A 25067-nucleotide genomic window follows, 5' to 3' on the forward strand; every position below is an offset into this window, starting at 1 on the left:
TGTCAGAGACATTTAGAGTGACACTTGCCTAGGGTGTTACTCCCAATGCCAAGGTGCTTTGCTTCTAAGAAAGTCAAGAGGTGAGCTGGTTTGGAAAACGAGGATGATGGATTTCTATCTTCAACATGTTAGTTTTTAGCTGATCAACATCCAAACAACATAACAGTAATTTGGAAGCTTAAGTTGGGGTCACAGAGCCCTCTTGAATCTGATGGAAGCTATAAATCCGTTCCCAAGGAAAATACACATACATCTCTACACAGATAATTTTGTACACAGATTCAGGGAGTTCACAGAACCCTGAAGTGCATTCTTGGAACTCATGAATTTCAGGTTGAAAATTCTTACTCTGGTAGATGGTTCCTGATAAGGAAGTAACACTTGGCACTTTAATGTCTTCATAAACTGGCAACTTGCTCCTTGTGATATAGGATCATCATTCCTGCCCAAAGTTTTGGCAGTTAACTAGGTCAGTTAGTTTCTTGAAGTATGAGTTAAGAAACAATTAATTATTATTATGCTTAAAATTATTGATTATTAATTGTGTATTGTAATGCTTCTCCTTAGACCACTGCCAAAAGCATCATTTTGGCAGTTTGTTTAAAAATTGTATTTCCAGGCCCCACTTCTCAGAGCATCTGATCAGAGAAGGCAAGAAATCTGGCTTAACGTGCCCTCTTTATAAGTCTCATGTGTAGCCACATCTCAGAAACCCTGGTTTAGAATGGTGGTCACTACACTTTTTAGATCAAGCACTCTTCACCAGTAAAACTATTTTGAGGTTAGAGAGCCACTAGTTGTATATATATTTATTAATAAGTAACATACATGTATTATTTTGCCTACCTATTCTACATAATAAAACATGTGACTATAACAGTTAAGAAAGATAGATATAAGGATGAAGAAGTAATATTTCAAAATACTTATTTTACTTATTGAATAAAGTTCCCATTTAAAATGAGATTTGATGGGCCTCAATATGTGAGCAAATCTTGGTTTAATACTCTAGTTACACAGAGATTTTTTTCAGGTCTGGTTCTAACTTTAGTTTTTTTTTTCCCCCAGCACTTAGTTTTAATGGTTTTCATAAATGAAATAAAGAAACTTTACAAACCTTCCAAATAGAAAAAGTACATCATTAGCAGAACATATTCATTTTCAATGCCATCTGCTAATTAAGCAATTTTTGATGAAATGTGACTACTAAGCAACTCCATAAAGTACCTGGTAGGATACTGTATGATGTTACGCATCACTGAAAATTATCTTCATGTTCTGGATAGGGTTTCAACCACAGAGCCTCAATTTTACCGAATGCCAGGATCTCGATGTCATCAAAAGTCTCTGTAACATCAATCTATCTTTTGTTGATGCCAGGAAAAGAACTCCTGCCTTCAGGTACAGATCTGGAAAGCTTCTGAACTGTATTTATCATTTTTGTGGGTTTTCTCAATTTTATTGAAATATAGTTGATTTACAACGTTGTGTTAACTTCTGCTGTACAGCAAAGTGATTGATATACATACACATACACATACACATACATTCTCATATTCTTTTCCATTCTGGTTTATCACAGGATGTTGGACATAGTTCCTTGTGCTGTAACAGTAGGACTTTGTTTATCTATCCAGTATATACTAGTTGGCATCTGCTTATCCCAGACTCCCAATCCATCCCTCCCCAACGTTCCCCCACTTGGCAGCCACAAGTTTGTTCTCTATGTCTGGAAGTCTGTTTCTGTTTCATAGATGTGTTGATTTGTGCTGTATTTTAGATTCCACATGTTAGTGATATCATGAGGTATTTGTTCTCTTTCTGACTTAGTTTGCTTATATGATGCATAGATGAGTCTTTATCCATTAACTGACCAGGGGCCCTTTAAAGCTTGGAGGGTTCTATCTGGTTAACAATTTTAGAGAGATTAACCAAGAGGCCTCAGACTCTCTCAAACATTCTACCATCCAGAACTCTCCTTCTTTGGTCTTTAGATGCCTCACCTTAACCCTTGTTACTGACTTCCACATTGCACATGGTCACTTCTGACCCCAATTGGCCTCCTTCAGTTCAGGTTGCTTGATCCCTTGCTGAGCTGATGACCCTCCGGCTTTGGACAGCCAGTCCCTGCCCTTGTTAAATCTGTGACATTTCACTCTTCTTGATGGCCAGGGTTCTTGAAAACCCACCATCATGGGGCAGTGGGAGGCCCATCTGTCCCTGCTGTCAGATGTGAGGGAGGCTGGACCACTGCCCAAGCCGAGCTTCTGTCGGCACTGGGGTTTTCAGGTTGAACTTTCCTCTCTCTAACGGAAGCTTCCAGGAGCATGTGGTGACTCTTGAAGGGCTTGAGATCAATAAAAGAAGCAATCATTTCTTCCTCTGGGGAGCCAGCAAGATGGGTGAGTCATCTTTCACTGCTAATTAGAACGAGGGGTCTGAACGTCAGGCAACACATGGAGAGAAAAGGGTTGGGATGAACCAGACACTGGGGTTTAAAAGAAAACACACAAAAAGCTACTTTCCAGAGTGCAGTCTATTCATGATGTGGTGTTAGGAGAACACAGAGAAAATTAATTGGCAGCGGTAGTCTATTTTAGGAAGGCTTGGAGGGCCATTGAAGAGAGATTCAGGCTGCCCATGGAGAGGTGCAAAAGAAGCAGCACAGAGCACAACCTCATCTTGGAAGAAGCGTGGTCACCAAGAATCAGGCATAGAGTGTCTTCATTAAAGCTTGCAGGATTTTACCCATGACCCCTTCTTGCCTCTTATGCTGCTATGGACCCTCCAAACCAGGAGCTGGAAGCATGTATTTCATTTGACCAGCACAAGTTCTGAAATTCTCATTTTGAATACAAATGCCTTTTACATTCTTTTTTACTCTAAGTGGCATCATTTGGAGCTGATGAAGCAATGATGTGGGTCCCCCCAAAGTCCCGGAGCATCCTGTCCATCACCAGATGCTACCCATCTCTGTGTCCGCATACACTCCTGAGCTTTTAAGATCATGTCTCCTTGGTCCAGGATGTCTGAGAGGGAAAGAAACAAGAAATCCTTTAATTTTGCTTCCTGAAAACCAATGAACTATACCAAACTGTCTAAAAATAGATTCCTAAATTCTAACACACAGACTCATGAGATGGGACGGGAAAAAGCTCTGCTAAAATATGGTTTATATATGAACATCAGGAGAGAGTAGTTTGTTGTTCACTCGTTGTGCCCAACTCCTTGAGACCCTATGGACTGCAGCACGCCAGGTTCTTCAGTCCTCTGCTATTTCCTGGAATTTGCTCAAATTCATGCCCATTGAGTTGGTGATGCTAAGCATCTAACCATCTCATCCTCTGTCGCCCCCTTCTCCTTCTGCCTTCAATCTTTCCCAGCATCAGGGTCTTTTCAATGAGTTGGCTCTTCGCATCAGGTGGCCAAAGTATTGGAGCTTCAGCTTCAGTGTCAGTCCTTCAAATGAACATTCAGGGTTGATTCCCTTTAGGATTGAGATGATTAAAAGAATATTCCCTTTTCTTTGACTGCACTTGTGGCTTGGATTTAATAAGGCATAAAAGACCAAAAATAGGGTGAAAGCTCTAGAGTAGCACTTGTCAAGAATAGGTTAGAATCACTGGAGAGAAATGGGAGAGTAGCTTAACAAAACCTGATTTTCAGATTTGAAGTGAACCAATAAAGACTGTTAAGTAAAGATGTTCTATCAAAAATTTTACTCTATTGATATAGTAAGAAATGTTCACTGAACAAATTCTTACAGGATTTATCATCTATGTATCTTGTAATTCATTGCTATTCAAGTAGAATCTGAGCAGAGAACAGAAACTTGGTACATTTATTTTCTGCTCAATAGGGTGAAAAAAGAAACATTTTGTGTAAGTAAAATAGAATATGTAAGGAAAAAGACATGTCTTTTTATAAGACAGACTTTTCAAATGTAATTTGTTTCTGATTAATTTTTAAATGAAGCTGCTTACAAGAATATAAACATACAGTCATATTTTGTTACTTATAAAAGAATGCTTATTACAACAACAAAAGGATAGCTATCATTCTCAATTTAGCTACATATTAAATAATTTTCATTTAGATATTACATTCATAATATTCACAATTCATAAGCTACCAAAGGTTTGTTATCAATAGACTTTCTCCAAATTGTGTTGCTCAGCAACTTACATGGAGAAAGAAAAGATGAATAAAACCAATAAGAAGTAGTAAAATTCGAGTTCTTTATGATATTTTAGCTCTTTACAACAAATTTTGATGCTGTATTATGTGAAAGTCTTACAACTCAAAATTGATATTGGAATGTACCTATGTTTTGTGAGCAATCAGGGGCCATCTTTATCTAAGAGCTAAGACAAGATCAGGGAGAGAATGATTTTCAATAAATGAACTGAGTTCAGGTAAAAGCAATCTTTCTTCAAATGAATGGGAGTTTGTGTCTCTATATACATAGGACCTTGTTGTTTGTCCATTCTGTATATACTAGTTTGCATCTGCTCATCCCAAACACCTTATTGATCCCTCCCCTACCCCCTTTCCACTTTGGTAACAATAAATGTTTATGTCTGTGAGTCTATTTCTGTTTTGTAAATAAGATATTTTGTATCATTTTATATTCCACAATGTATTTACTCTTTTAATTCAACTTTCTTGAATGAATTTCCTAGTTTGAATGTTTTTCCTTTAGGTATATTTGTTGCATATATTTTTCTTATTCAAGTTCATTAAACTGTATGAGGTCAATGTTTTTCTTAAGTTTCTATTAGAGAAATATTTATAATTGGAAAAGGGGGCTAGTAACACTTTACATAAGACTGTAAGTATTATCAGTGGTCTACAGCAAAGAATAGGGGAGAGATGCTTGTGGTACTTATGGGGGTAGGGAGATGAGAAGTCCTCCAAGCCATTTCTTGGTACCATTCCAAGACCCAAGAAATTGCAAGTGAAAAATGAGATAACATACACAACAGTGACATTTAGACCACAGGAACTGGTTGTGAAACCTACTGGCAGGTACTGGAATAAAGTGTTAGAAAATTGCTCAAATAGAATTGTTTGGTGTCAGTAACCCTTCATCTGGAGTCTGATGATGACATTTGGATTGTTTGCCAAAAAACTATGAGGCTGTTGATGCCTTTCCCCTGTATGTTAAAGAGGCCAAGTCAATGGAAATGCAAAATTAGCACAAGGCTGGAGGTGGGATGGGGTCCCTATTTTTTTTTTTTATCAGTCTTTGCTAATTGTTGGCAAGTTTTGTTGATGTTTTGAGAGATGAATTTCATTTGATTTTTTATACTAACCTCTTTGAGTACTAAAATATAAACCTCAAAGAAAGGAAAGCCATCTTTGAATCTGTACTCCCAAAGAAGAGAGTTTAGGGAGCCTCAGCTTGTCCTTTTCTCTGTCCTTTGTTGCTTCTCTTCCCATCAGCACCATGCCAAGGATGCCCATAGAGTATTTAGCCTTCACTCTGGGCTAAACAGCCTGGATGGGGTACTTTCCTTCTAGCTTCTGATTAGGATTTCCCAGGACTAAAAAGAGCAAGCTGGTATACTGATTCCCAGATGGGAATTTGGCAATGTTTATAATGACCTGGAATTGGAGATACTGCTCCGTCTGCCAGGCCCTTGGAGGAGAGTTCTGGAGGGCTGGAAATGCGAGGCTCTCCACTTAAGCACACCCACCTGCTCTCACCTTCTATTTGCCTTCACTTAACTTTCCCTAACGGAGAAGGCAATGGCACCCCACTCCAGTACTCTTGCCTGGAAAATCCCATGGACGGAGAAGCCTGGTAGGCTACAGTCCATGGGGTCGCTAAGAGTTGGACACGACTAAGCGACTTCACTTTCACTTTTCACTTTCATGCATTGGAGAAGGAAATGGCAACCCACTCCAGTGTTCTTGCCTAGAGAATCCCAGGGATGGGGGAGCCTGGTGGGCTGCTGTCAAAGGGGTCGCACAGAGTCGGACACGAATGAAGTGACTTAGCAGCGGCAACTTTCCCTAAGCCCTATCTCTGGGGCTTCCCAGGTGGCTCAGTGATAATGAATCTGCCTGCTGATGCAGGTTCGATCCCTGGGTCAGGAAGATCTCCTGGAGGAGGAAATAGCAACCCACTCCAGTATTCTTGCCTGGGGAATCTTATTGATAGGGCAAGCCTGGCAGGCTACAGTCCATGATGTCGCAAAAGAGTTGGAGATGACTGGACAACTAAATCACAAGCCCTATCTGAACCCACTGTGAGCAATCAAGATGATGGCTGAGGGTGGTTTTCAGAGCAAAAAGGCAGGTTCCTTTTGATGGAGGACGGATTACCAATATGCTAGGAGGAAGTTCTAGCACAGATAAGGTCTGTTGGAAGGATGTCCTGGTACAGATTGCTCAATACTTCCAAAGGGCAGGAATCATCTGGCTCCATGTTTCAGATTGCCTGGTATGTTGTATAGCTGGTCATTCTATGTATAGGCGAGACATACCTCTGCCCAGAGATCCACACCTTACCATTCCAATTACATTTCTGTTGGTCCACAAGCCCCTAGTCTCACAAGGGACTTTTTTTTTTCTTTTTAGCTGCTACCTTCCTAAAATCAGTCTGTGCCAAGCATTGGAAGAAACCTGACTTTGTTCTATGAGGTTGCCATCTTATATAATTCATATATAAATTATATATTTCTATAGCTGGTCTTTAAGGCGTAAAGGAGATGAGGGAGAGAACCCAGTGTGTATTTAGGGGAATATGGTGATGTGTGAGCTCAGTTGCTCAGTTGTGCCTGACTCTTTGTGACCCCGTGGACTTGAGCCTGCCAGACTCCTCTGTCTATGGGATTTTCCAGCAAAGAATCCTGGAGTGGGTTGCCATTTCCTCCTCCAGGCGATTTTCCCAAGCCAGGGACTGCACTCTTGTCTCTTGTGTCTGCTACATTGACAGGCAGATTCTTTACCACTAAGCCACCTGGGAAGCCAGATGGTGATACAGATGATGAGGTGGTGCTAGTGGTAAAGAACCTGCCTGCCAAAGGAGCAGACTTGAGAGACATGGGTTCCATCCCTAGGTTGGGAAGATCCCCAGGAGAAGGAAATGGCAACCCGCTCCAGTATTCTTGCCTGGTAAATCCCATGGACAGAGGAGCCTGGCAGACTACAGTCCTCGGGATCACAAAGAATCAGACAGGATTGAGCACACACACATTTTAGGAGGTCAGGAAGCTTGGGTGCTGAAGATACTGTTTTTAAATGTAATGTGCATGCAGATCACCTGGGGATATTATTAAAATATAGATTGTGATTTGATCTTCTTGGGGTGGGTCCATTGGTAGTACTTTCACTAGTATTCTCTAGGATCTCCCTTGGCAATGTAGAGGGTTGGGGTGTTAGGCAGCTCCATAGCTCGAGTCAGCTCCCCTCTGGAAATGCCCTGTCAGAGACTGGACAAGAAGCACGACCTCAGTGACACTGTTTCAGTTTTAAGATTCTGATTTTAAATTCTGAGATTCCAACAAGGGGCTTCTTGAACTTCCGGGGTCACAGACCACTGTGGGAATGATAAAAACTATGTACCCTTTTATCCCCCAGATGCACACACTTTCAGACCGCTGTAGGCCTCTCGGGGGCCAGCAGCCCGGGAGCGGGACGTCTGCCGGCCTCTTGGACCGGGCATCGGCGACTCGAGTCGCTGTGCGGCTGGGCATCTGGTGCGGCTCCGCGTCAGGCGCGGGCGGGGGCGTGCCGGGGGCGTGCCCGGAGGCGGGACCAAGGCGGTGATGGCCACGCCCCTCGGCCGTGCGAGAGGCCGAGCTTGCTGCATTGCAGCCGCCGCGGCGCCGCTCGGCTCCTCACTCCCAACAATGGCGGCTCCGAGCCCCAGCGGCGGCGGCGGCGGTGGTGGCTCCGGGGGCGGCAGCGGCACCCCGGGCCCCGCGGGGTCCCCGGCGCCCGGCCACCCGGCCGTCAGCAGCATGCAGGGTAAGGAAGGCGGCGGCGCCGAGACCCCGGTCCCCCCCGGCTCGGCCGTCCGCGTCGTCGCGGCCTGTCTCCGCGCTGCGGACGCCCCCGGACCCGGCTGAGGAAGCGGCCGTGCCGCCCGCGCCGGCCAACCTCCCTCCTCCCCTGCCTTCCCGGGCTCGGCCTGGTTCCCGGTGGCGGGCCGCGGCCTCCGCCTGCGCCCGCGCGGCCCGGGGCTCCCCCCGCCGCCGGCCGCCGGGCCCACCTAGAGTCCGACCCGCCCCCGCGGCCGCCCCGCCGCGGCCCCGCTTACCTGGCGCGCCCCGCCCGCCTTTCCGGGAACGCGCGGCCGGGCGGCGGCTGGAGGCGCCCGGGCCTGGCCTGCGGTCCCGGCCGCTGAGGGCGGCGGCGGCGTCCGGGCCCCGCGCCCCTCTGCGGCGCCCCGGCCCTCTCCCCGCCGCCGTGGGGCCCGCGCAGGGCCATCTTGGTCCCGCGGGCGCCGCCGAGACCGGCCGCCGCGCTGACCTCTGCGCTTCGCGCGGGCCCTCTGGACCCTCGGTTTGCAAACTTTTGCAGGGTTTCCGCGCGCCGGGCGGGGCGCGGGGTGACTCTGACCTGTGCCACCTGTGAAGGTAACGAGACAGTCCTTTGCCCGGGAGCGGCGATTTGTTTCTGGCCGGGGGTTTCTGTGCTAGCGTTGCATGCGGACCAAATAAATAAATAAAACCGGGAATTGGGTTTAAACGGAGAGATCCGGGACCTCGAAAGGCGGGGGTCAAGAGTGGGTCAGCGTGGGGCTGCGCACCTGGACCTGCCCTCCTGATGAGTGACTTGCCCTACCGGGAACGCCTGTGCGCTCTCTGTAGCTCTCGACTGGCGGTGTTGTTTAAAAATACTAGGCCCCAGCCCATCAGGGGCGGTTTCCTTGAGTTTACTGGGGAATTTTGAGCAGCCACATTATTTTCGAAAACAGGGAATCTCAGAAATCTCCTGACAACTTTCGCAAATTACTTGCCTTCTTCAGTAGCTAACAGAATCAGTTGGGGGTACCCTTCATGGTCAGGGTGACCATGGTTACTCTTTAATGAACATTTATCTAAAGGGCTTTGAGATCTGTCTTACGCGTGTATCTAGTTAGGTTTGACATTTATTGAGTCTTTCGGGTTTATGCGAGTGTGATTCAGGAAGCAAGAGTTGGGGATTTTTGTCATTTTTACCTCCCTGTCCCCCTCCTCTTGGGATATACATAAGGAACAGAGAGGACACTTTCTGTGCAGGCCCTCAGATGATTAATTGGAGTTGAATTAGTTCCTGGATGCCACTGTGTTGCACAGTATATGGATGAATGCAGGATGCACTTCCTGATCTTTCCATTGGGCAGTCTAGTTGGTGGTGAAATGAAACAGTAAAATGACAACTTAAGATTGTATTGCATATCCAAAATGAGTGACTTATAGAGCTTATAAGTATGCAAGTTTTGGAGGTTTGAGAGTAGGGAGGCTGATAGTTTGAAAAAGCTGTAGACATTTAGTTTCCAAAAAATATTACTTGAGCATCTGTTTAGTGCCAGGCATAGTGCTCTATCTCATAGTGCTCTTTATAGGAAAGAGTGAATCAGAAAGCGTTATTCTTGATGGAGCTTATTCTTCAGGTAGGATTGGGGAGGGAAGACAGTGTGCAGGTAAATAAAAACTGCTAATTGAGAAAAGTGTAATGAAAGTAACAGGCTGGGGTAGAATTTGATAGGGGAGGGGGGAGTCTGCTTTGATAAGGTGGTCTCAGAGAACCCATCTGGTAAGATGACTCTTGTGATAAAGAAGAGGGTTCTAGGCAAAGGGAACCATACATGTGAAGATTCCAAAAAGTGGAAAAGAGCCTGGAGTATTCTAGGAACTCAAAGAAAAGTGTCGTGGTTAGGGGTTACTCTGATGCTCTCCATTCTCCTCCTCCCAACCCCTGGGTTTTGATATCCAGTCAGCTGACCTTTCTAATAAGCAGTTTCGTTGTTGTTTAGTCACTCAGTCGTATCTGACTCTTTGCAACCCCATGAGCTGTAGCTGGCCAGGCTTCTCTGTCCGTGGGATTTCCCAGGCAAGATCCTGGAGTGGGTTGCCATCTTCCTTCTCCAGGGGATCTTCCCCACCCAGGGATTGAACCCAAGTCTCCTGCAGTGCAGGCAGATTCTTTACTGCTGAGCCACTGGGGAAGCCCCTAGTAAGCAGAACCCAGTTTAAAAGGGAGAGGGAGGACTTCAAGACTTCTCTTTGAGCTCCTAATGAATTTTCTTTAGTCAGTGCTGTGTGTAGCCTTGATTGATTCAGGAACCTGTTACATCTTCTTGAACTGATCTCGATTACTCAGAATGAAGAGAAGCACTTGAAGCTCTCGGGATGTTCTCTCGTACAACCCAGGTTACAAACCATGGGCTTAAGCAGCTGGATAGGATTTTCATTTGTCTTGTGATGTTAGAGCCTCACCTCCCCTCCTTCACCTACCAGATCTTTGGCTTTAGGTCAAACTTGTGATCCTTGGTTGTTTGGTAAATGCCACTCCTTCCCCCACCCCCCCTCCGAACATGGTCAGTTGCCACCCCAAAGTACTGTCTCTCTGGAGTTGTTAATGACCGTGCTCATTTGAGTAGTGGGGTTCAGTTGAGGGGCCACGTGGAATACACATCTAACAGATATCGTGGTCGATCTGTGTGATGAGCATTGTGCTGGACGCTGGATCACTCTTCACACTTTTTCATGGTCTGAGGTTTGTGACCCAGGAGTGGTCTCAGTTGAGAATTATTGTTTTTTAATGTAATGCTTGAGTTAAGCCAGAGTCTGGAGTCCTGGATTTGAATCTCTTCATCAGGATTTATGAATTCTGTGATCTTGGGCAAGATACTTAACTTTCCAAGGGTCGGTTTCTCCATTGGAAAGTAGGAATACACCTTACTTTACAGGAACTTCTAGAATGCAGATACAGCGTGGGCCTGACATACAATTAAGTATGTGATCAATACATATTAGCCATCATCATTGTTAATAGCAACAATGCTCTTACTTATTATAGTCTAATTAATTGTCTCTTTCATTATTAGCAGATGAGTCCCAAACCCCTCATCATGGAGTTTCTTTAGCTTCGTTATCATTGGGTTCTACCCTTTCCTGTGAACTGTTTATTTCCATTTTTCATTATTGAGCATTTCTGTTCAGAATATTCTCGATGAGTAGTCTTCCTGCGTTCAGGTAACTGCTCTGCCATGTGCAAGCTCTGTGACCTTGGCAAAATTACTGACCTTTTCTGAACTCATCTGTTTCTCATTTGTTAAAGTAGGGATAATACTTACAAGCCTGTTGTGAGAATCACATTATTAGATTAATGCTTATGAAAGTGCTTTGAAAATTATAAAATCTCTACACATATATAAAGGGCCTTCCCTGGTAGTGGTAAAGAACCCATCTGCCAGTGCAGGCGGCTAAGAGACACAGGTTCGATCCCTGTGTCGGGAAGATTCCCTGGAAAAGGGCATGACAACCCACTCCAGTCTTCTTGCCTGGAGAATCCCATGGACGGAGGAGGCTGGTGGGCCGTAGGGTCATAAAGAGTTGGACATGATTGAAGCGACTTAACATGCACGCACACATACGTATGTAAGGATTGCTATTAAACATGGTTTGTTAAATACTTCAGTTAGTAGTCCCTTAAAAATTAATAGAGTTTAAAAAACGAGAAGTTAAATTTATTATGGAAAACTTAAAGCAGGGAAAAAATAAAACATCTTAAACTTTACTTGGGTAGCTGAGAAATGTCAGTTTTTAAAAAATGATTAGAATAGTTAGAATCTGTAAATGTGTGTGAAAAACAGAGGCATCTGTAAAGTACTTGTCACAGGAAATGGTTATAAATTATGTTGTAGGTGACTCTGATTCAGTGCTTATCTAGGCAGTTTTTCTTTTTTTGAGTCTCTAATGTATAACATGTATATTTATATAACAGTAAGCTTATAGACTAGCCCATTCCTTACCCATTTACCCACAGCTGAACATTTTACAAATGTCAATTTAAGTAAAAAGATGATAATTTGATTCTGCTTTTAAAAAATATACAAAATAATGCACAGCATAGCAACCATAGTTAATAATATTGTATCACATATTTGAAAGTTGCTAACAGAATAGATCTTAAAAGTTCTCATCACAGGAAAGTTTTTTTATGTACAATGATGATTGTTAATTTGACTTACTGTGTGGTGATCATTTCTCAATATAAACATCGAATCAAGTTGTATACTTGATACTAATAGAACGTTATGTCAGTTACACCTCGTTAAAAATTTTATAGGAAGAAAACACAAACACACACACAAAACTTACAAGCGTAACGAAACATATCTGTTGAGGAAAAGTGAAAATTTGAATTGGTATGCTTTTTTTCTCCCAGTAATATTTGCATATACAAAATTAGTATGAAATGCCCTAATTGTGATTCTATTTGACTGTCTTTCTGTCTGTACCATTTACCAGAGGGGTGTGCCTTAATCCTAATTTTAAAAAACTGAATGGTACACAGGGATAAGTTTCCAAACCTTGGAGTGGCTTGCTTTTCCTAGTGTGTTGGAACACACTTTCTGTCACCGTTTGTTTGACATGACCTGAAAAGTAAAATTCAGCTCAGGAAATTGGTGCCCCCTTAAAGCATGTGATGTTTTTCTCTATATTCCTTAAAAAGGAGAGTAACCCTAGTATTAAATTTAAGAAAGTAGAAAAATGTAATGCTTTCAAGATACTTATTTTCTCATGTTTTCCTTAATGTCCCTTATCAGAGTGTGTATTGACACTTGTTTAAAGTGGTGTATGAGACCCTGTATTTTGAGTCGTGTTTCTTTTTTTGTAAATTTCTCTTTTCCTATTCTATTTCTGTTAACCTGATTTGAGAAGGTTGGATTGACTTGGGCCCATAGAGCTTTTCTTATTTTTAGGGGTCTGGAAATCAGATCAACTCTATTGCACATAATTCAGATGGACCTCTATCACTTGGAGATCTGAAAAGCCCATGTGATACAATCTGAGGAAGTATAATTCAGATTTAAAGTCTGGAAGGGAAACTAATAGTTATCACAGCTCTTTTTTCACTGTCTTTGCTTAAGTTGATGCTCATAAGCTCTTTTTAAGGGTAGGTGGGCATGGTCCCCTTTCTTAGGTAAGGGAATAAACATTTAAACTGAGGGATTTGCCCTGGTGAAAGTGGGTTTTAATCCACCTGGTGACAGGCAGCCTTTGCTCTTCTTTCCTAGGCTTCCCAGCATGAGGCAAGATGGTATTTCAGCGCTTAGTTACAAAACCGGAGTCAGTAAGGTAGTCACCAGCCACAGCGAGGAAAGGAGGTGGGCATACGGGACTGACAAGATCCTCAATGTTAATCGTGAGTGAGTAGTTCTGGATAATACAGATAACCTGGAGTTACTTGATTAAGGTGGGCCCCTTTGCGGTTTGAGAAAGGTGAAGTCAGGAAAACTCAAGGAAGTAACCCAGCAGGAAGTCTGTGGAACTCCATCTAAGTACAGTGAAAATACAAGGTCTGGATAGGCTTAGATAGGTGTTTAGATGTTAGAGCCGCCATGGTGTGTGAGTGACTTTACAATTGAAGGCATGCGCCAGAATTCCGAAGTTGGAGTTGCAAGGCGACCCACTGCCGGCGTCTTTGGCTGTGTAGGAGGCGGGTATGGGCACTTCATCTGTGGCCTGACCCAGGAAGCAGGCAGCTGTGGTTATATGTCAGGTTGGCTTCGTACTGTAGTCGTCATCCCTTTTCAGCATTTCTAGAATCCAGGGTGTCCGGAAACCATAAGGTGCTACTGAGGAGGTGGGCAACTACTGAGACCCCTGCCCTGCCCGCCCCCTCCCCCCATTATACCCTCGCCCAGACGAAGAGAAGAGGGGATGGTTGCTGTGCCCCACGAAGGCCATTTGACAAGCAGCTTTACATGTGGACACGCTGTTTCAATTCTGACATCTCTTGATGTTATTGTTAATCTTATAAATGAGGAAACTGGGGCTCAAGTGAGATGACTCGTTTTGAGTTTCAGTTGGAACTAGAACCCAGGCCTGACATTCTTCATTTTGTTTTCTACTTTCTCAAATGCCGTTATGCCTTTGGTTTTAATATACACTTACACACATCCTAAACAGCCTTTTAAAGTGTTGCAGACAAGCTTGCTTTATCTGGTAAGTACAGTAAATTGTAGGTTTCCAGTTATGACCAGTTAAGGGTTCTCAGGATTGGGGCTAGAGGGTGAGAATGAGGGGAACATGGAGGAGAAGCCTGGTGAGTAAAAGGAGAAGAAACCATCGCCCCCCCCCCCAATCTTTATTTCTTTTGTTGGCTTGCTAGCACCCTTCCCTGTGTATCTCTGTATTTCATTCTTGGTTTCTGAGATTTGGTGAAAAGAAATTTGGTTGGGGCCAGATAAAATGAAAAGGACTAAAATTTGAAGCAGGAGATCAAGTAAAATTAAGGCCCTGGGTACAGATACAAAGTTAAAGAGTGCAGCACCTGAGATTTGAAAATTTAACCTGTTACTAGCAGTGGATTCAGCTGCTACCTACTACTCTCGGAGATGCAGGGCTCAGAGCGTATGCATGGAAAGACAGAATTTAGACATAATTTGTGAGACCTCAAAAACTGAGCATATGTGAATGAATATTAATGGACTAATTACAACAATCTCAAATTTGCTTTTTATGAAGTTGAGGATATTGGAAGTTTTCCTCCCCATTTTTTTCTCACCATCTTTCTTTTATTGTACAAGGTTGGTGGTGGCTCCCTTGACCCTGCCCTGCCCTGCCCGTTGAACATCATAAGCTTTTTCTCATCTGTACTGTAAGCACCAATTCTCTGACCTTGGTGGTTTCTTCTCCATGTTTATGTAATCTCTCCCTATATAGTTTCTCTCTCTACATATGTGTGTGTGTGTATGTGTTGTATATGTATATATGTATATGTATAGTCTTAGAAGTCTAGAAAGATTTAGCTAATAACTTTTTATCTGACTTCATCGGTAAGATGAAATGGAATTTCAAGGAAAAGGCAAGTCGTTCTGTTCCAGTTTCTTTAGTCTGTGCTTGCCCACAAACCCCAGGTCAGTTAGCAGATCTTTTCTGAATGAGGAATGTAGATATGAGAGGGATGTAGGTATGAGTCCTTAGAATCTGTTCACCTGGTCACTTCATCCATAACTAGGTTAGTAAAACTTGTAGTTTTACTTCAAGAATGCTACCCCCTCTGTTTTTAGCTACATGCATGGATTCTGTACTGATTACAGAACTTCCAAGTTTTGAGAACTTTTTAGCATTTAAAGGGCTTAACTTCTAATGTGTTTGGGGAGTAATTGGTGACATTTCTAACATTCCCAGTTACATATGCCTTAAATTTTTAACTATTCATTATACTTTTATCCTGTAACTTATTTTTAATACTACCATACAGATCCTTCTCATTCTTCTTCACATACCTTTCAGATTTATTTTTCCTGCTCCTTTCCCCATTCATATTGCTGTTCAGTTCACCTCTTCTCTCCCCTTTTATTTTTGCTACCTAGTAGCAACTACTGAGTGTATTTAGAGCTAACAAGAGAATAGTAACTATCAGATTGTTTCATTGTTTTACCACCTAGTAGCAACTACTGAGTGTATTTAGAGCTAACAAGAGAATAGTAACTATCAGATTGTTTCATTGTTTTACCAGTGCCTCTGCAGTCTGCAGCTGAACTTCCCCCTCCCTCTTCCAGTGGCGGGATGGGAGATGGGCCTCTGAGCTCCTTCATGTTCCTTTTCTGCAGTTGCTTCCAGAATGCACACTGCCAGCTCCTATTCCTCCTGACTTGTGCCTGGTGGGACGCTGGCTGGCTTTTAGTTGCTTAGGTTCATAAGACCCACAGAATCCTTTCTCCCTACAGCATGTGGGGTCTTTCTGGACCAGGGATCAAACCTATGTCTTCTTCATTGGCAGGCCGTTTCCTATCCACTGCGCTATCAGGGAAGTCCTATAACTTAAAATCCTAAGAATTTTGATAGCTGGATGGGAGAGATAATCCTTTTTTGTCCTGGCTCTTTTTCCTACAAGTTTTGATTGAATTTGTATAAATACACTTGAGCAATACTCATTCTAAATTTGACTTCTCCATTTTGTTCCCCAAAGCAATAAAAAATAGGTATAGGCATGTAAATCCATGGCTAATTCATATCAATGTATAACAAAAACTACTGTAATGATGTAAAGTAATTAGCCTCCAACTAATAAAAATTAAAAAAAAAAAAAAAAAAAAGAAATCTAAGTAGGCAGTTATTTTCTTTCAGCACTTTGATTATATCCTTATATTGTCTTCTGGCTTACATAGTTTGTATTGAGAAGTTACTGTCAGTCTAACTATTTTTATTTTCAAGCTAATCTTTCCTTTTCCCGTAGCTGCTTTCTGAAAAATAAATTCTTGAAGTACAATTTGGATACAATAAAGCACACCCACTTTAAATGTAAAAAAAAAAAAAAAAAAATAGGTATAGGTAGACCACTAAGAAAACTGGAAATTCACCCAATAGACTTTGAGGGCAAATGAATACATATTCATTTGTATTTTGGAAGGCTTTTGTTTTGAACAGCTTATTTGACTGGGTGCATTTTACAAAATTACATCTATGTAAATGTATGTGGAAGGTATAACCAGACCTAATTGAATTTGAAAATATGTTGATGTATCTAAGGAGAATTCACAGGTTTTCTTCCTGTAACTCCTATAGTCTTACTTATCATTTCTAGGGACATGGTCTTTTTTCAGGCCTACTTTAGAGAATTTCAGCACCTCTTTAGTAGTTCACTGTCTTATCATTTGAAGTTAGCTCATTGGCAGAATATTGCTATGTGTGTTTAGCTTTTACAATTTATTAACTACCAAAGCTTTTGAATCGGGGTAGTAATCAAATAGTTTCAAGTCTGTAATTTGAGTTAATAAAATGTGATTTGTTCTGAACTTGTAGACTGAAAAAATAGATGAAACTGCCTTAAAAGTTACTATTAACATCTAAGGGCTAATAGCTATTCTTTTTATTGAATAGATGTGAAAAGTAACGTTAAAGACAATGTAACTCTTATAATTTGAACTGGATTTCAGTTCCATATAATTATAAAAGTACATCTACATCAGAAAGAGCTGAGTTTTTAAAGAAAGCCCATGTGTTATAGTTATCTCTGTGATGGTGGAGGTTATATGCTTTGAACTGTTCTTGAATGTAATATAAAAATGCAATGTCATGTCTAATTTTGGTTTGTTTGATTTACAGTAAATGAACTGGAACTTATCTCTTTTACTTTAGGCTTTCAGATAAACTTCTCTGAAAAGGCACAAAGTAAGCTACACATTTTATGATATTATGCTGCTTACTGTTTTCATATCCATCTTGGTATTGGGAGTGTGTCCACTATTGTTTCAACTAACCAACCATAGCAGTCTTACTTTGAAAGAGCTTCCATTTTTCATTAGTCTCCCAAATTAAAAAAAAAAATCTGTGTTATATTCTTGATTGTAAATTGTTCTTGCTTTCACTTGCAGTTGACCTAGGAGAAACATGTAGGTATTCAAATGTATATAAGTATAGAAAGAGATATATAGATATAGACATAGACAGATATACTAGATTTAGAAAGATATATGTTCATAGTATATAGTTGTATAGAAAGATGTACAGAGATACTTGGACTTAGCCAATTTAAATTACAAGTTGAAAAAAGTTCACTTTTACTATTGGAGTGCAGCAAAGTATGTAGTATAACTGCACTCTGAGACTTCATGCTTTAAAGTTGACTTATTTTAAAGCATGCATTTAATGAATTTTAAATTTTTTTCTTTAAAAACAAAGCTTTTTTTCTTTCTCCTTTCCACTCCCCTCAAAATAGACCAGGGTTGTATATTAGAGCACCGGTCTTCATAGACTACAGAATAGGTTTTCTATAGGAAAGCAAAATTTCTAAAGCTAAAACGAATACTTTTTAAAGTTAAATGTCATTTGTATAAAATGCAATATAAAAAAGTCCCAATTCAAGAAGACTGTTCTTTAGTTACCACAAATATATCCCCAAATACAGTGTGTTCATCTTCTGCTTGTTGTTTCATAGAGTGGAGAAGAATAACAGTCGTGCTTTTTTTACTTTCTGGCTATTCCATTTGCCAGAATATCAGTTCCCTGAGCACGGATTGAACCCAGGACCTGGCAGTGAAAGTGTGGAGTCCTTAACCACTGGGCAACTAGGGAACTCCATGACCACTTTTTTATATACACCATTCTCTTTCCTCCAGCTTTATTAGATGTAATTGATATATGTCACTGTGTGAGTTTGCAGTCTGATGCACTTACATATTGTGAAATGATTACCACAGTAGGGTTAGTTAACACCTCCATCACCTCACGTAACTAAGAGTGAGAACCTTTAAGATTTACTGTCTTAACAGCTTTCAAGTATATAATACAGTGTTGTTAGCTATAGTCACCATGCTGTACATTTTAGATCCTCTGATATATATCTTTTTAAGTTAGTTCAAATGAAATAGTTTAAGCTGGAGAAAACATTTCTGCTGTTTTAAAACTTTCTGATGGAAGTGAGTGAGTGAAAGTCGCTCAGTCATGTCCAAATCTTTGTGACCCTGTGGACCATACAGTCCATGGAATTCTCCAGGCCAGAATACTGGAGCGGGCATATTCTTTACTAGCTGAGTCACAAGAGAAGCCCAAGAATACTGGAGCGGTAGCCTACCCCTTCTCCAGTGGATCTTTCCGACTCAGGAATTGAACTCGGTTCTCCTGCATTGCTGGGGGATTCTTTACCAACTGAGCTACCAGGGAAGTTAGTGGAAGCAACATGCTTAACTTCCGTTGGTTGAACATTATGACTTCCTTGGAAAAGTAGTTAACAAAAATTTATCTCTTGAATGGTTTACCTGTGATATAAATCTATAATGAGTAATAGAGTATGCTAGACCCTAAGATAAAAATTTTTTAATTGGTCCATATTGTCATCCTTGTCTTACCTTAAACTAAAAATAGTACATGATTTCCTGCTTATAGGGAACCTACACATATGATACATACCTCCATGTAATGAAGTTACAGCTTCTAATTTATACTATGTTTTAAATGTATATGACACATTTATTGTGACAGTTTTTAGCTTTCATTTTACTTTAACATAAAACATTGTTCTGATATTTAATTTTTAAACTTTTATTTATGTATGGACATAAAATCTAATTTAAGAAAAATGTTGCCATTAAAAAAATTTAGAATTGCATTTACACTGTTGCTTTTTTCTCTTAGTCCTCTTGTGGACTGTAGAGAATAGTCCACAGTATGAGAAATGTTGATCGTATTAAGTTTAAATTGTGTATACAGTGACTATAAAGCTCTTTAAGTAAGACGCCTTCGGACTGCCTAAACGGTGCGGTGCTGTCTCTTGCCATTTGCTCTGGAAATACCAGGTTTTAGGTGTCGCATGCTTTACTGCAGCGACAGAACCTATATGGGAAGTATGTACATGCCCACCTTTGGTTGCCTTCACCACTCCTTCACACTTACTGCGCTCTCCCTTTTTATTTCTCATCTCTGTTTGGGAGGTCTCCTTTCAGTTTCCGGCTTTTGGAATTCCCTGCGGGCTCAGTGGTAAAGAACCCACCTTGCTGTGCAGGAGCCGTAGGAGACTCAGGTTCGACCCCTGGTCAGGAAGATCCCCTGGAGAAGGAAATGGCAACCCACTCCAGTGTTCCCGCCTGGAGAAGCCCTTGGACATAGGAGCCTGGTGATGGGCTAAAGTCCTTGGGGTCACAGAGAGTCGGACATGACTGAAATGACTTTAGCATGCACACATACAGTCTTGTGTGTGCATTCACAGAGCATGTGTTGGACACTGGGGCTCCATCCAGTGATGGAGATTGCTGGGGCAGAAGTGAATCGAACAGTCCCCTGCCCCTGCAGGCTCTTAGTGCAGTGGCGCTGCTACGCAGTGGGCACCTCTGCTCCCACTGCTCTCTCAGGAGAGGACCAGCATGCGGGCTGCTGTGGGGTCCCCTGGTGGCTGCCTTCCTGGTTGAAGACCATGGCTCAGAGGTCCTGCCGTGGCCTGTCCTGCCGTGGCGTCAGGCAGAGCCGTCTGTGTGGGCCGGGACCTCAGAGGATGTCTCACGAGGGAAGGTGGGAGCTGGGATCGTGGTGTGGAGGCCAGCTCTAAGTTGATGGCTCTTGTTTTTGTACAGTTGGTACCTGTGTTTTAGGGTAAGTTTTCAGTTGTTGACATCTATTAACACTTTTACCCAAGACTAGTCCTGTGATCTGTGTAACTTAAAATTTATAAGTGCAGTTTGGTAATGTTTGCAGAGAATCGGTCTTCCAGTTTGCTCTGGAACATAGCCGTTAACTGTTTGTTAACATAGCCACTCATTTCTTTGCCAATGAAGGGCTTGAAATCACCAAAACAGCATTTTCTTACTTATTAGGGTATACTGTAGTGCCAAAAGCTACAGTTTCATTCTGAAGGTGTTTCAAATGATCAGAAAAACTATAATTTAATTCATTAAAAATAATTATATAGCAGACAGTGGTTGTAGGAGGGGATGGAGTGCAGAGAACACAAGTACATTTTGTTAAAACTCCACTAAGTGTGAATGCTGCTTCAATGTTCAGTTCTCCATCACAAATCAGAAAGACTTATTGTAAGATGGTTCTGATGACTAATGGAAGCTCTGAAGGATTAATTTTTCCCCATTGTTTGACTTACACATAGTTTTTGTTTTTTTTTATATTGCTGTATCACTATTCCAGTAGTTTATTACAATTGCCTGTTATCAGTTAGTGGAGTTTTATTGGCCGTGTGTGTGTAGGTTTATAACATACACACACACAAGTGTGAGATTGCATATTTAATTTTGGAACCAGATTTTTATAGAAATTCAATAAAAATCCACGTTATACCTCATGATCTTTTATCAGTTATAGCTTCTGTCTTTATTTGGTTTTCTAAATATATATAAGAATACATATTATCTTATTTATCTTAAGATAAATAAAGTTATTATTTGAGACAACAGTGTTAATATTTCTTTTTAACACTGTTGGATTATTGAATTTTCCTAAAGTCTGAATGTAAGACTACATCAGGGGAAAATACTTTTTTCCGATGTAGAGCTCCTACATTTAGAAGTTTGATTAGTTCATCATTTATTGTTTGGAGATAATAATTTTGTACTTGTAAATATGTTTATGTGATTTATGAGCAAGTTTGATATCTCGGTGACTGTAATGAGCTAACTTGTAAACATAGTTCTTTAAAATATGATTTGCCTTGCTTTATAAAACCAGTTTCTCTTTGGATTGGGGGGAGCAGGAGATTTGCTCGAAACAAAGTTTTTGAGATATGGTTTTGTGAGTGTTAAATTTACCTCCATGTGTCCTCATTTTGATTTTTTATTTCTATGAGAATTTTAAGACCCTAGTGCATAGGGATTTTCCTCATAAAACACCTACTAGAATCCTGTGCCCATCAAAGTGAGAGCAGTTGGGAATCTGGCAGATAATTTCATACAAGAGCACTTTAGCTTTTTTTCCCCCACCATGTGCTGCAGTATATTTTCAGCCCATGTCTGGAGAATTCTTGACGGCTGAAGACAACTTCTGGGAGTGTTGAATTTCTGTACCTTTGCCTTTTATACTTTCTGTAGCTCTGAAAAGATTTAGTGGCTTTAAAAAATTGTTTTCCTTGAGAATGTTTGCACAGCGACAAGATGTTTATTTAGAAAATTTCATGTTCCAGAACTGACTGTTATCCTTGAAGTTAATAGTAGAAATTAGATTACAAGTATTGATTGCTTTGGATAATACCGCACAGCTAAGTATTTGGGGGGAAATGGCAATATCCTAATGACAGATTTTATTGTGAAACTATTCTTTTGAATAAGCACCCTGGATTGTTTTTAAATTGGTAATAATAAGAATGAGCCAATAAAGAGGAGAAAGGATGTTTTGTGAGTCTTCCCAGAAGTTTGAGGAAGTCATTTGTAAGTTTACTGACTTGGTAAGTTCTGTGAAAGATGATGTTTCCCTCAGGAGAGTATTTGACTTTGTTGGAGGTGGAGTGTAGAAAACAGGTGAGGAAGGAGTGGAGGGAGGGTCAAGCCCTCCTGCATTTAGAACTAGAGCTTAGAACACTTACTTGATTGATTAAACTTCTAATTTTCCACTTTATTAGCAAAAATCTATATCCAGTGACTAAAATTTTATTGCTTGAAATACTCAGCCATCCTAAGAAACAGAATGACCACATTTGCTACAATTGGAGGTTAACATGGGTTATTTAAATTTACATACATGCTGAAGTTAGTTGAAAAATGAGACTTTTATAGGATTTGCCACAAGTCCTTAGGACTAAACGTCTATTCTATTCATCGCTATCTTTGTGGACCCTGATAAACTGTCAATGGAAAGCCCTTCTGCTTAGAAACTGCTGCTGCTGCTGCTAAGTCACATCAGTCGTGTCCAACTCTGTGTGACCCCATAGACGGCAGCCCACCAGGCTCCCATCCCTGGGATTCTCCAGGCAAGAACACTGGAGTGGGCTTCTACTTTTATACTAATTGAAGCCCATGAATTGTAGTCTTGGCAGAGTCAACTTTACATGTTCCCTTTAAACCAATTACCGTTCCAAGGAGAATGTTACCTAATTATCTCTGGTCTTGGGAGTGAGGGGAACATTAATTCTTTCTGAAAATGGTTTTGTTGCTAGAAGAAGAAAGGTTTCAAATACCTGTTGCACCTTAAAGATCATTTGGAGACGCTTACTGTGTGTTTTTGAATGAGAAAAAAGTGCATGGCTCTCCCACACTGCAGGGTCTCCCTTCATCTTCCTGTCCAGCTTTACTCTGAGCAATGAGGGAATATTTGATACAACTTTTATGAGAAGTTTCCAGAAGGTATTCCCAACTAATTCTCCAGTTAATCAAAGTGACTTTCAATTTCGCTTATAAATTTAGGGTGATGGTTTTTAAACCAGGTGCAGTAAATACTTGAATTCTTACTGCATGACCTTGAGTGCTTTGAAAATCCAGACACAAGTGTCTGGATGAAAACATGTTCCAGAGGAAATGTGCAGGGGCCATGTTGGTGTTCGTCTTTCTTTAGGTAGAATTCAGTGAATATTATTCAGAAATGAAAATGAAGTGTATACATACTTACTCCTCTTTAGAGAACATCTTAAAAAGGTTAAATAAACAGAGGCATGGTATAACAGTTAATAAATATATATATATGCCACTAGTGGTGAGAGGCACCGCTGTCTTTAAAGATGGATTAAATCTTGAGCCTGCTCTGAAGAAGCTTCTGTTCTTTGAGAAATTGCACACGCAGAGGCAGACTGCGTGGTAGAAATAATAACAGTAGGTAACTCTCACTTCGTGCTTGCCAAACCCTGTTCTAAGCTTTTTATGTCTCTTACCTAATCTTCTCTGTCACTTTAAATTATCTTTAAATTATTAACACCGTTTCTTCCAACAACCTTATGAAGTAGATACATTGATGAGACTGAAGCCCAGAAAAGTGAAGGGCATTTTCCAAAGTCATGCAGCTACAGAGTGGTTGACTGTGTGATGCTGGCCTGGTCACAGGTTACATGCTGTCAACCGTAGCATTTTATTGATTCTTTTTTTTTTTTTATTGATTCTTGAAAGAAAGCAGTGTGCACTCATAGGAATGATGCTCTAAACCAGATGGCTTTTGAGGGGTCTTCAGTTGAAAATGGTCATGAGATCTGGACTTACATTTATATCACTTTTGATTTTTCTTTTTGTCCCCAGAGTGTTTCAAAATGTTATCTGTAAAGTCTGACTAAACATTAAATGGAGAGATTCCTTCTTGCGGCCCTGAATGAAGGGACAGAAGGGATATACCACTAGGGAAGAAATGGTCAATGAAAACTCTAAATTCTGACCTAGACAGATGCAGAGAATGGAGTGCTTTGGGTGGGATTGTCGGACGACTTTTTGCAGAACAGCTGACAGATGAGTAGGTCGGGAGACTGGGGGTTTCAGTGAACACGGTGGTGGTGTAGCCACGCACTGCTTGAGGACAGGCTTGTGATACTTTTAGCAAGAGATTTATGTCCCATCTACATTCTTGTAATGAGAGTGGAAGAAAGAACATTATTTTTAAAAAAACTTTTGATGATAGACATTTTCCAACTTAGAATAGTATAATAAACCCCATGTACCCATTACATAGCATCACTGATTACAGACTTATGGCCAACTTTACTGCATTTGTTGTTCTTCCCTTTACCTGTCTCTACTAAAACACTGTGAAGCAAGTTCTGATTATCGTTAGTTCATCCACAGATGTGTCAGTCACACATCTTCTAAATGATAAGGGTTAGACTCCTATAACTTCAGTGCCTTATCACACTGTTAATTAAACAAAACAGTATTATCAGACAGCAACTCAGTGTTCAGATTTCCTCAAGTGTCCTACAGGTGCCTTATTCACAGTTGATTTTTTTCAAGTTGAGCTCTCAACAAGGCCCCCACTGCATTTGGTTGATATGTCTCTTAAATTTCCTTGAAGCAGCTCCATCTTCTCTCCTTTTTTCTCCCCACTTATTCATTGAAAAACTTGGGTCATCTCTTTTGTAGCATTTTGTACACTTTGGATTTGACTGATTACATCCCTTTAGTAATTAGTGTTTCACATGTTCCTTGTTGCCCTGCATTTCCTGTTACTTGATAGTTAGCTACAGAAGCTTTGATCATGTAGAACTTCAGGTTTTGGACAAGAACGCTTGACAGGTGGTGCTGTGTGTGTTTGTTGCATCACACCAGGAGGCACGTGGTTTCTGGCTGCAGCTCTCCTTACGGCTGATCAGTGGGCTTCAGTGCTGTCACTGTGATTCGTGTGGAATAAACTTCCCCATCAGCCTTTCTCCTGATGCTTCTGGCCGCCATCACTGATTTTCGTCTAGACTGATTCTTCATTTGGGACTGGCTAACTTGTGTTTCTAAACATTTGTGGTTTTCTGCAAATAGTTGCTGTCTTCAGCCAGCA

At 41.2% G+C, this 25067-nt stretch overlaps 1 protein-coding gene and 1 long non-coding RNA gene across 3 annotated transcripts in view; one reads left to right on the forward strand and one right to left on the reverse strand.

The window, feature by feature from the left end:
- Window positions 1-983: 983 nt before the first annotated feature.
- Window positions 984-8509, reverse strand: LOC139039076 (uncharacterized). The gene is made up of 2 exons (XR_011492234.1): window positions 8270-8509; window positions 984-3029 (listed from the first exon to the last, which is right to left on the reverse strand). It is a non-coding gene; the product is annotated as an uncharacterized lncRNA (long non-coding RNA).
- Window positions 7858-25067, forward strand: part of MAP2K4 (mitogen-activated protein kinase kinase 4) — a 78596-nt gene continuing 61386 nt past the window's right edge. The window contains exons 1-2 of one of the 2 annotated variants that reach the window (XM_070479123.1): window positions 7858-7977; window positions 17313-17345. In XM_070479123.1, coding sequence (XP_070335224.1) covers window positions 7860-7977; window positions 17313-17345 — 151 coding nt within the window. In that variant the 5' untranslated portion in view covers window positions 7858-7859. The remainder of the gene's footprint in view (window positions 7978-17312; window positions 17346-25067) is intronic. The other variant, XM_070479122.1, reaches the window with a different exon arrangement.

This window comes from Odocoileus virginianus, chromosome 17, assembly GCF_023699985.2.
Source record: "Odocoileus virginianus isolate 20LAN1187 ecotype Illinois chromosome 17, Ovbor_1.2, whole genome shotgun sequence".
Taxonomy (NCBI): domain Eukaryota; kingdom Metazoa; phylum Chordata; class Mammalia; order Artiodactyla; family Cervidae; genus Odocoileus; species Odocoileus virginianus.